Genomic DNA, 11,998 nt, shown 5'->3' with positions numbered 1-11,998 from the left:
TTAATCCTTCCAATTAGTATCCGAACATCCGATGTGACACGACTAAACTTTAGCCTTGCATCCGGACACAGCCATGCGCGGAAGCATAGCGTGGGTCGGCAAACTTCGGTAGTGACCAAAAAGAGAGGCATGGATGCATATATACACTACTCACCACGGCTGTACTTCGGTGCTGTTCATAGATACTAATGCTTTCCTTTTGACGCCCACTAATGCTTTCCTTGTAGAACGCCAAGATCATTGAGCACGCGAATGACTGCATAATGACAGCCACAAAGGCTGCGACGAGGGAGAACTGCAACATTTCGGCAGCCGTGTCCTCCCTGATAACCGCTGCCTCCACTTCCTTCTCTTGCCCCTGAGAAAATGTCATCCACAAAGCATACTCCAGAGCTTCCTGCGTCAATACAAACGTTACACCAAAAACGGAGACGTCATGGTATCTGGGAACCACGAGTTTCCATGCCCTGTCATAGCACCAAAGCCGTATAGGCCTTCTGATGAAATGACCACCACGGTAACCAGATGCACGCAGCCAATGAAGTCGGTCAGTTTTCGGAGGTGGTCGTCTAGGCCACTTTCTTCCAGCAACACGAAAGCGAACGTCACCAGAGTCTCTCCAATGAACGCTACAAGAGCCAAACTCTTCACCTCCCTCCAGGTCAAGGGTACAAGGAAAATACCTATGATCGACTTGTTTGTCCCTGGTGTTACATCTCGTCCTTGTCTTACCATGTGATTGGTTCCATGGATCGGATTAGATGGAACAGGACCATTCTTAGGCAATCTGTATCTGCATTTTCAATTTGAGAAACACATTTAATAATTGATTTTGGTTACGCTTTGTTTCTTTTTATTTTTAACAAGTACAATATAAAAGAAACCAATCAATATATCTAGACATATGTTATATCTAAATACATAGCAAATAGGATGTAAAAAAAGTCAAAACAACTTATAATTTAAAACGGAGAGAGTATAATGGTTTTTAGTTGTTTTTAACCACACGAGTATCGTGAGTTGACAAATAAATTTGGCTCATCGTCCTAATAAGTAATAACCTTAGCGCATGTTCCTCATTGATTCAGTGTCTGCGCTTGTGCAGAAGCTGTTCTTTTATCTCTTGCGCCGGTAATCTCCTATTGCTGTGTTGTATTCGGGTAGTTTTGCTCGATCTATTTCCTCTTAATGAAAAACGCGCCTCATGGCACGGTTGAGTAAATAATTAATAACTTCAGGCTGTCATGGTTTTAGTAGATAGTGTTTGGTTACTATCACAACTATGTTTTTCTAATTTTTAACCACGTGATTCATATTTTATAGACTTCGATTTCTTGCCTAGCTCTAGCTATTTTTCTTGCTACAAAAGTGTGGCGAAGCTAAGGCCTAGCTTAGTCAACGATGTGTGGGTAACATTAGTTGGCTCTAGTTGCCAACACAACAGAAGAAACAAGCTGTATATAAGTAGCAAAATTTGTTTACCTCATAATGATAAACATATACTCCCTCTGTCCTAGAAAACTGAAAAAGACACTACGAGATATGTGTAGGTCAAACTTTCTAAACTTTAACTAGGTTTGTAGAAAATGCATGTTACATTTATATCTCTAAATAAGTTTATTATAAAAATATATTCAACGAGGCCTTGCTGTGGTACCATAAGTAACTGTGAGCCGTTCATTTAATTGGATCGGAGGGTTGATATCATCTATTACTTCCTAAGAGGTAATAGCCCCGTTCGCTGGTCTGAAACTTGACTGAAAACACTGTTCTGGCTGGTTTGTTGTGAGAGAAAAACATTGTTCGGCTGAATGGATGAACAGTGCCGCGTGAGGGGAACCAGCCGGCTGGCTGGTTTCCTCCAGACCAGCGAACACGGACAATATGTGAAATAAGAAAAGTAATAGATATAAAAATATTTTTCTAGATCTAATTGATGCGTGCTGATCTATTAGATATGGTAAATCTTTTTTTATTTTGCAACTTGGATATGACATACTAACTTGATTAACATTATTTTATATACATTATTTCTTAACGTGAACAAAGCCAAACCTGTATCGACAAGAAAAAAAACATGCACGTAACATAATCAAAACATTTTTTACGTGACAAATTTGTTAAAAGAAATAAATATGAAACCCTATCCTTATAGTTATTTATGTATATAAAAATGTTGTAACGTGACAGGTGTATATGTATCACAACCACATTGTCAGGTATCAGTATTAGTTATACCCGAAGAAGGGATGTAAGGACCGCGGATGACAACTCGCCTAGATAATCAAGGACGTATTTCAGTCTCGACCGACCCCGAAGGGACGGTTTCTGCCTCGCCAGACCTCTCGGGCACGCCCCTGTGTCGCCTGACCCCGAGGGTACGGGCTCCGTATCGCCCGACTCCTCGGGCGCGGGCTTCGTCTCGCCCGACCCCTCGGGCGAGGGCTCTGTCTCGTCCGACCCTTCGGGCGCGGGCTCCGTCTCGCCCGGCGGGGTCCGTACCACCCCTAACCACTACGGGTCCAAAGCGTGTGGGCCTGGGTCAAGCCTATGACACAAGAAGGGCGCGGGCACGACAGGCCACGCCCCGAGGTTCGCATCGCCAACAATGACAGGTGCGTGAGCGCTGTGCTGCCTAATCCCCGTACGGCCGCTGACAGGCGCGTCGGTTTACCACGCCGTCCGCCGGGACGGGATGGAACGCCACAACCAGTTGATGACGTCGAGGCATGGCACCAGTGGTGAACATGAGCCCAACGTGGAGCCGTCCCCGTCACCATCTACAGCGTCGGCGAGACCCGCATGAAGGAGAAGAAGGACGCGGCGGCCCAGAGGGCTTCTTCTCCTCGATTTTCTCCCTCTTTCTCTCTCTTCTCTTTTTCTGATGTAACCTGCATCTTCCCATTCTTCTATAAAAGGGGGAACACAACGCAACACAAGAGAGAGGGAGGCACGGGCACACAACTGAGCAGCTGAACAAGCTCTCAGCACTTTTCAATCCCTCCACTAGAGACCTGGGATCCGCTCCTTCTCTCGTCCATCTGTAACCTCTACTACAGACAGTGCCGGTAACACGAGCAGCAGCAAACTGGACATAGGAACGTTCTGTCCGAACCAGTATAATCCTTGTGTCCTCCGAGCACACCATCCGGGCCAGAGCGCAAACTAGAAATTTACTAGCCGATGATCCTAAACACCGCCACACACATATATATAAAATATACGTGATATATTTGCATTATATATAATATACTATAATGAGTTAATGACACGTGGCAAGAAGTCTAACTATTTTCGCTACATAGTGATTATAGTTGCACATACCCAGAAGCATGTAGTATTACGCGAGATAATCATACAGATACACATATAAATCTTGTACATACGTGCCATAACTATTGTGCATGGTCCTATATCAGATATGGCAAGGAAATCAGCGCACAGATATAGCCAACATTTTTTCCTTATTATTTGATTATTTAATTGTCTAATATGTTCTAAAATTCAACGGTTCGGATTTATTCAAACTCTTACCTCCTGAGAGTAATAGATGTACCGTAGCAAAATCTTATTCAACGATCATTCTAATGATACTAATACTAATTTTGTATTATAAATATTAATATTCTTTTATATATGACTGATAAAAGTTAAAAAAAAAGTTAATTTCTCGAGAAACCAGAACGCCTTTCATTCTGGAACAGAGGAAGTACGTACCTTCAAGAGCAAGAACCTTGGAGAAACCAAATATCGTAATAATCAACATCAACCTCCAGAAGAGTTCACCTAAGAGTTGGAGCTTCCACAGCCACGGGGCCGATGTCTCCGTGGCTTTGTCATCAACAGTCGCAATCCCGGGCATGGCCACGGCGTCAGATGCTGCCGCCGTCGAATTGTCCTCGATCTCGTAGAACAGAGCCATGGAATCGAGGTTGACCGCGGGGCTTGCTATCTTCACCAGCAACGCCGTCAGTCCGAGGTGCAGCAGAAAAGTTGCGACGAGTACCTGGAGCAGGTGCCACCTAGGAGTATGCGAGTACAGCATGCGGACTGCCTTGCCTATGGTCTTGAGGGATCTGAGCACGAACTCGGGATGCATCGCAGTATCGCACAGGGAAGCCCGTGGCCAGAGGTATAGTCAGGTAGAGAGGAGAAGAAATGGAATTGTGCAAGAGAGCATGGCAAAGTCTCCGCTCTCCGGAGTAGTTGAGACTGCAACTTCAAGCAGAGTAATAAGTAACACCAAAGAGCCGTTTCCAAGAATTTCCCAGCCATTATAAAACATGAGGAAATTTCTTTAGTGGTCCTTATATTTGTTCCACATTCTCGTTCATATCCCATTACTCTTAAAATGCATTTTTGGCCCCTCTAAACTTGCTAATTGTATCATAATATTGGCACCGCTTCTCAAGCAGCTTTAGAAACTGTTTGGAGTTATTTATGTTAAATAGGTTAAAAAATAGCTTTTTAAAATCCGATCTCACATAAAATAGACGTTGGATAAAGCTGAAAATACATGTTTCTTGCAGTCCCCTCTCCTATTCTATCATAAGAGCATCTCCAAAAGTTTACTACTTTTTTCTCCTAAAAACTTGTAGTTTGGCAACTCCTAAAAATATTTGGGGAGAAAAAAGAAGGTCATCTCCAAGAGTTTCTAATAAATGACATCTAAAAAATCAAATTTGGGGCCCACATGCATTATGTTGCGGCTTTTTTTTTTCCATCACGGGAAACTATAGGGCGCGCCGAACCCTTAGACCGCGAGCTCCTTGCAATTGAAAGTGTTCTCCATGGCATGTGATCACCATCATGGTGGCAGCGTAATACGTACTGCAATGCATGGCAGACATGGATCGTGGGCAAGTGGCCGTCGCCGCGGGAGCAGTGCTGGGCGCCGCTGGGCACGCACTTCCACCAGATCGGGGTGCCGCCCATCATCATTGGCTTCCGCCGCGACTGCACCTTCCTGTAGGACGACGCGGCGGAGTGTTCGTTCCTGAGCGACCAGGTCACGTGCCACTGGAACGGCCGCCCGCACTCCGGCTACGAGCGGTGGGTGACCCCGGCGCCGTGCATCTTCTTTGCCACGCCCAAGAGCTGCCTCATGAGCGCTCACGTCTCGGCCTTGGAGAAGGACCGCGTGATGAGCCGGCTACGGAGGGTGCGGGTGCCGACCAGCGGCTCCGTGACGATGAACAGGTCCCCGGTCGTCTCGTCCGCTGCGACGCTCTTGTGCTGCAGGATGGAGGCGGCTACGGACGGCCATGGCCCAGGCAGTGGCTGCGGCGGAATATGGCGCGAAGAAGAAATGCCCTCGGCGCGAAGAAGGACGCCGCACGGGGAAACTGGATCCGCGCGAGGCTGCGGCGCGTAAAGTTACGCGGATGAGGGGAATTTTTTTCAACTCCTAAAATATTAGGACATTGTATTAGGAGTCGTTGGAGATGGATTTTTTGTGGATCTTTCTAAAAACTTAGGATTAGGAGGAGGTTTATGGAACTCTTGGAGATGCTTTGTTTATCAAACTTTTTTTAAAACACCTTCAACTTCATAAGTATACTGCTCGTTAAGCTAAAAAAAAGGAAAAAATAATTGTTTCACCAATCAAATAGGCTTATTGGGCGGAGCCTTATTTGTACCATAGTACATGCTCGCGTGCCGTCGGAACGACCGCCCGCACTCCGGCTACGAACGGTGGGTGACCCCAGCGCCGTGCATCTTCTTTGCCGCGCCCAAGAGCTGCCTCATGAGCGCTCGCGTCTCGGCCTTGGAGAAGGACCGCGTGATGAGCCGGCTACGGAGGGTGCGGGTGCCGACCAGCGGCTCCGTGACGATGAACAGGTCCCCGGTCGTCTCGTCCGCTGCGACGCTCTTGAGCTGCAGGATGGAGGCGGCTACGGACGGCCATGGCCCAGGCAGTGGCTGCGGTGGAATATGGTGCGAAGAAGAACTGCCCTCGGCGCGAAGAAGGACGCCGCGCGGGGAAACTGGATCCGCGCGAGGCTACGGCGCGTAAAGTTACGCGGATGAGGGGTTTTTTTTCAACTCCTAAAATATTAGGACATTGTATTAGGAGTCGTTGGAGATGTATTTTTTGTGGATCTTTCTGAAAACTTAGGATTAGGAGGAGGTTTATGAAACTCTTGGAGATGCTTTGTTTATCAAACTTTTTTTAAAACACCTTCAACTTCATAAGTATACTTCTCGTTAAGCTAAAGAAAAAAAGGAAAAAATAATTGTTTCACCAATCAAATAGGCTTATTGGGCGGAGCCTTATTTGTACCATAGTACATGCTTATTTAGGGCATATTTGATACACATGACTAATTACTAGATGGGCTAAAAATTAGTTAAATTAGTTATGGATGGCTAACTAGTTGACTAACAACTAATGAAAACTTATCTAACAAATTAGCTCACCTGTTAGTCCTTTCATTTAGATGCACTATAGTTAATTTAGGCCATTTTTAGCTACCTAGCAATTAGCCCTTATACCCAAACAGACCCTTTGTGCAACAGTGTAGTGGTTGTTTAAGTGTCTAGGAAGAAAGGGATAGCCGTAGATACTGTTTTTCCGAGCAGAGAGAAGATAATAATAATAACGGTAATGCTCTGAACGGACGGACGCTTTGTTGCTGGGCCATGATGCCAGTCCAACAACCCACGCTCCTTCGTTTTTTTTAAAACTGTTCATCCACTTATTTCAATCCACTCGTTCCTCTTCCTATCACTCTTATCTGCTCGCCTGTCGCCTCTGAGCGCATGGCCACTGGACCCTCGAGGCGCAGCGCGTGGCCGCCTCTAAGGTGCCCTGCTTAGCTGCTGGCCTTGTCACGTACGACGTGCGGCCACCTCTGAGTCATGGCGCTCGGCTGCCAGCCCTACCAGGCGCAACGCGCTGCTGCCCTCTCCAAGTCACGCGGCTGCGACCTTCTCGCCTTTCGTGCGGCCGATGCCTCCCTTCTGCGACGTGTAGCCACTGACGTCGGCCCGCCGCCTACAAGTGTCGCGCGGGCCGCTGCCTCAGGTGAACACCACATTGACGAGCCTCCATTATGCCAAACAACAAGGAGATGTTGTGTTGAAAGTGCATGTTGCAAGAGCATGTTTCAGGTGTTTCAGAGGTATGTTGTAAGTGTTTCATATGGATGTTGCAAAAATAGATCGTGATATTGCACATGTTGCAATGGTTGTACACGTATGTTGCAAGCGTCTGTTTCAAATGTTTCATCTGCTTTTTCAGACGTATGTTGCAAGTGTGCTTATTTGGATGTTGCATATGTTGCACACATATGTTGCATATGTTGCACATGTCCGAAATGTTTCAGTTGTTTTAGTCTTATGTTGCAAGTGTTTTATCTGGATGTCGCTTATGTTTCACAAATATGTTGCTAGTGTATGTTCCAAATGTTTCACCTGCTTCAGACGTATGTTTGCATCTAAGTGTTTCATGTTGTAAGTGTTTCTTTTTTTAGAGATATGTTCAGAGAGTCACGGGGCAGGGCCCAGGCATCGAGGGAAAGGGCGCGGTGAGCCAGGGGCCAGTGGATGAGGCGCGCGACGCTCCTGGGGTCTTGTGGACGGGACGTGCTCGTCCTCATCCCGGCTCCCGGGTCTCACCCTCGCGGAGAGAGAGGAGAGGGTCAGGAAAAGGAGCGGCGGGCGTGGGGTGGGGCGAGATAGATGGGGCAGGGTAGCATGCGTGGCGGGATGAGGCAGACGGGAAAGGACTGCAGTGATACTGTGGGAGTGCGGCGCGTTTCTGCTGGGCCATTCGTTACCGTCGGATAGAATCCTATCTCATCGGACGTACGGCGCGACAACAATTACCTAATAATAATCTATCCATGGTTTTTTAGAAAACTAGGTAGCGTGCCCGTGCGTTGCTATGGGATAACTAACAATTTATACTAAAAACACACGGATCGCACGATAAGATAACAATACTATAAAAATTAAATACCAACGTTAAAGTGATATTTAATTTAAAAATCAAAGTTTATGAATTTAACACAGTCACGGAGTGCGCGGCGTCGTAGGCTCACAAACTCTACTTTATAGACCTTTCCGTGATGCGGCTAAGATAATATTTTATCTGGATAATGTTTGAGGTGAGGGCACGGTTACAGTTTTTAGTAGCTTTGCGATATTATCCGAAGCTATGAGATGATTGATGTCTTGCAATGATCCTTTCATTAATTTAGTTTTTTATCTATGTTTAATTATTTATTCAGTCTATTTTATAGGCACGCCGGTAGATAAGGAATGACAAAATTCAAGCATCCATAATTTGGCTCTGTTCGGTTTACCCCATATTCGACTTGTTCGGCTTATTTTTTCAGCCGAAACAGTATTTTTCTCTCACAATAATTCAGCCATAACAGTATTTTTCAGTCAGTTTTAGTCAAATTTCAGACCAGCGAACGGGACCTTATCTCTTTGACTTTGAGTATGAGTTTTGTTTTTATTTTTTAATTGATATATTGTCCTTTTATTTTTTACCATGGCGTTAGCACGGGCATGCATGAAAAACGAAGATGTATTTACACTGCAGAAATCTTTCAAGAAGATCATGTATAGATTATTCTTGTATTGAATATTATATATATACAATCACCTAAATATTCTAATTAAACTATAAAATTTTAAATTAGGATACGAGGTAAGACATGCAAACAGATATTTCAAAACTACATGTAGAGTCCAAAGAACTTAATAAATAAATCCTTCTGTAGGTAATGCAAATTCTCTCTAATCTTTTATTTGGTGTAGTTAGTGTTATCATAGTACCCGCATGTATTCATGGAAAATAAATCATGGATAAAACATGAACACTTTTTGGTGTGACATTCTAACATGGGTCCATCGTCCTGTCAATATGCTAGAGAGAGATCACATAAAGGATGAGAGTCCCTCTATGAGATTGTTCACAAGAGACTCAAACTTATATCTGATCATAGTAATATTGAATTGCTTTGTATCAAAAGCATCGACAATGATAAACGGGGACATAGGTTTTAGTATGCATAGTGAAGGAAAACTCAATCTTGGTCTTCTCAACAGCTTTTCTAAGCCTTTACAGTGCTAAATTGTCCTTACTCAGATAGTTAAGAGGTGCACCATAAAATTATACACCACTAAGAAAAGTATCATTATTGGTTGCCTTGACCTAAAAAATATGTTGAAATTAAGAATTACAACACCTAATTCAACATCTTGAAACAGACACTCAAGTGGATACCTTATTCTACAATATATGTCTGTGTGGAATAGTCCTAAAGCCCCACATATTTATACGGTAAGTATAACATACTTTGTTTTAAAATTTTATAAGAGATTTTTTAAGACACACAGTATTATTCATGTGACAGGCACTAATATTTACATATATACTCGAACCTATGTGTACAGGATTATATGGAGATACAGCGAAACTTATTCATGGATTTATTGGCGCATGAAAAAAATGGATATCGGAGAATTCTTTCTGTCGATATAAAATATTATCTTAACCATATTACGAAAAAATCTATACAGTAGAGTTTGTGAGCCTACGACGCCGCGCGCTCCGTGACTGTGTTAATTTCACGAACTTTGCTTTTTGAATTAAATGTCACTTTAACGCCGGTATTTAATTTAACAGTATTGTTATCTTATCGTATGATCCGTGTGTTTTTAGTATAAAAAATTTAGTTGTCCCATAGCAACACACGGGCATGCTACCTAGTTGAATATAAAAGGAGAGAACTGGCTGCATTCGTATATATAATGTACGTTAGTTAAGGTTTTGTTTGAATTAACTCAGTTCGTGAACTAATAGTAATAACTAAATGTGGCATATATCAAATTCTTTTAGCCACTGCTTGTGTGCGGAAGCGAAAAACATCTCAACCGTGCTTGCCCTAATATGAGTATTTGAAGTAATAAATCTTTGAAGAACATCAACGTACCTCCCTTCTAGAGATTGGGTCGAATCCAACCTAGAGCCTTGGAACCCTACATCTTTTCCTAGACGGGCTTCACTTCGGATGCGTCGGTAGCAATATCAACGATCTCCAATCGATGGACCAAGTCGTATGAATCCCCATACAATGGCTCAGACATATAGATTTTATTCTCCTTGTACTTTGATACACTTGTTCCATTGAAGCTTTTATTGAAATGTTTAGACACGAACAGTTTCTGATCACCGATGTCCCTCACCCTATACCACTCCGGCGTACAGTCGTAGAGGTTGCACTTATAGATCGTGCTGCTGTAGGTGAAGCTCTATGTCTCGTGGAACGTGCTCACCCTGACACCCACAATGTGTAGCTCACCGTTTGATTCCAGGTAGCTGCGGCGGCAGAGCCCCGCAGGTGGCGACAGCGATGGCAGCAACGTCACGGTTGAAGTAGCATCGGTGGCGTTGCTGCTGTAGACGGAGATTTCTCCAATGCAGTCGATCACCAAGAATTTGTCTTGGCAGTGGACGATGGACCCCACGAAGAACTCCAGTTTGGTGTCGAGCAGCGTTCATGCGCTATCGATTCCAACCCTACAGAACGTGACCTCCGTGGAGCACCCAAGCATGCCCATGGCCACGCACTCGTGGCCGACGGCGTTAGGCGGCGTTGAGAGCATGATCTTACGGAAGAACATGTCCCTTATGTCTTCTAGCTTGATGGCTCTGCCTACGGCATCCGTTGTAGCCGTTGGTGGGATGGAGGACCCACCGGTCGTGGACCCTAGACACGCGTTCCGATAAGGACGCCACCGTGACATGTTCGCCTGCTGGCGAGAGCTCAACGCGGGGGGCACGGGCACCGGCGAATGGATTCAGCAGCGTCATGGACGTCGCCTCGTCCATGAGCACTAGCCACCCACACGAGAAGCCGCACGCCACCTTGCCGCGCACGTCGGGCAGCGTCTTGGACAAGACCTTCTTCTCCGAGACGCAGTAGAAGCCGACGCGGTTCGAGTCGGGGTTGAACGGGAGCAGGAGGAGCGGCCCGAAGATCACGAACGGGACGGCGGCACGCCATGGGGAGCAAACGGATCAGAAGGACGCCGCGTCGTGGCCTGACGCGAGACGCTGCCCGATGGACTCGAGGAGATCCTCTGGCAGGCCGGATCTCTAGTCAGGGAAAGGTAGGGACCTTCTCTTGAGATTAGGAGGCTAAGCCATAGAAGACAGATGACATCAACTATGGTTCATGCAAGAAATTGTGTCTGGTGTCTACTGTCGCGATGAACTATGGATTGGGAAACGGGGATATGGGGAAATGATTCAAAATGAACAGACCTAAGGGCAATTTCAGCAAGAAACATCAAGCGAGGGCGATGGAACACGTGAGCGTGAAACCAAATGAAAGAAGAAAAAGTTGTCCATTTTACAAATGCAAAGAGGTGAAGTAATTAAATGTAGACAGATTTGACAAGGTTCTTAGAAATGCAAAGATGTTCCTTTTGTCTTAATTCTCTTTCATTCTCAGTTAATTCTCTTTTCCTTTGCTCGTTGCCATATATGCTGGTGCATGCAAACATGCAATGTGTATATGAATATCACAATAATTTTTTACTTCCTATTTTACCGTGATTCCTCTATAACATGACAGACAATATTCAATCAAGGCAATATTCAATCCAGGAGAATGACACGATCAATCGGTAATTAAGATTAACCTGTAATCAATGTGTGATCGCACCAAATGACGTAGCATGTGGAAGATGTCGTGGGATCGTAGGCGTGGACAGACGGACGAACCAAAATAAATGTCGCACAAAAAAATATCGACACTTTATTATTTTTAGTTACATAGGAGATCTATCCACTTTTTTTTTTTAGAAAATCTATCTACGGTATTTGATCGGTGCACGATTCGAGTATGGAAAAAGCCCAGGCCCAACGGACGGAGGCCGATTGATGCCGTCTAGAAGCTTCCACCCAGCGTCGTGGCCCACCGTCAGCCACAGACTTGTCCTGGTGAGAATCACAGAAATGCCCCTGGCCGCCATT

General features: G+C 45.0%; 1 protein-coding gene across 1 annotated transcript; it reads right to left on the bottom strand.

The window, feature by feature from the left end:
* Nucleotides 1–344: 344 nt before the first annotated feature.
* Nucleotides 345–4,181, bottom strand: LOC136546507 (uncharacterized). Its single transcript, XM_066538486.1, has 2 exons — nt 3,718–4,181; nt 345–793 (listed from the first exon to the last, which is right to left on the bottom strand). The coding sequence occupies exons 1-2, from the start codon at nt 4,097–4,099 to the stop codon at nt 729–731; spliced, it is 447 nt and encodes a 148-aa protein (XP_066394583.1). The 5' UTR covers nt 4,100–4,181; the 3' UTR covers nt 345–728.
* Nucleotides 4,182–11,998: the final 7,817 nt, after the last annotated feature.

This window comes from Miscanthus floridulus, chromosome 3 (genome assembly GCF_019320115.1).
Source record: "Miscanthus floridulus cultivar M001 chromosome 3, ASM1932011v1, whole genome shotgun sequence".
Taxonomy (NCBI): domain Eukaryota; kingdom Viridiplantae; phylum Streptophyta; class Magnoliopsida; order Poales; family Poaceae; genus Miscanthus; species Miscanthus floridulus.
The sequence above is the reverse complement of the archived record's forward strand: the minus strand, read 5'-3'. Positions and strand labels throughout refer to the sequence as shown.

Excerpts from the sequence above, each read along its gene's own strand:
- LOC136546507 (XM_066538486.1), bottom strand. The coding sequence starts at position 4,099 with ATGCATCCCGAGTTCGTGCTCAGATCCCTCAAGACCATAGGCAAGGCA. Across the intron at positions 794-3,717 it reads CAAGGTTCTTGCTCTTGAAG|ATACAGATTGCCTAAGAATG; the intron begins GTACGTACTTCC and ends TTGAAAATGCAG.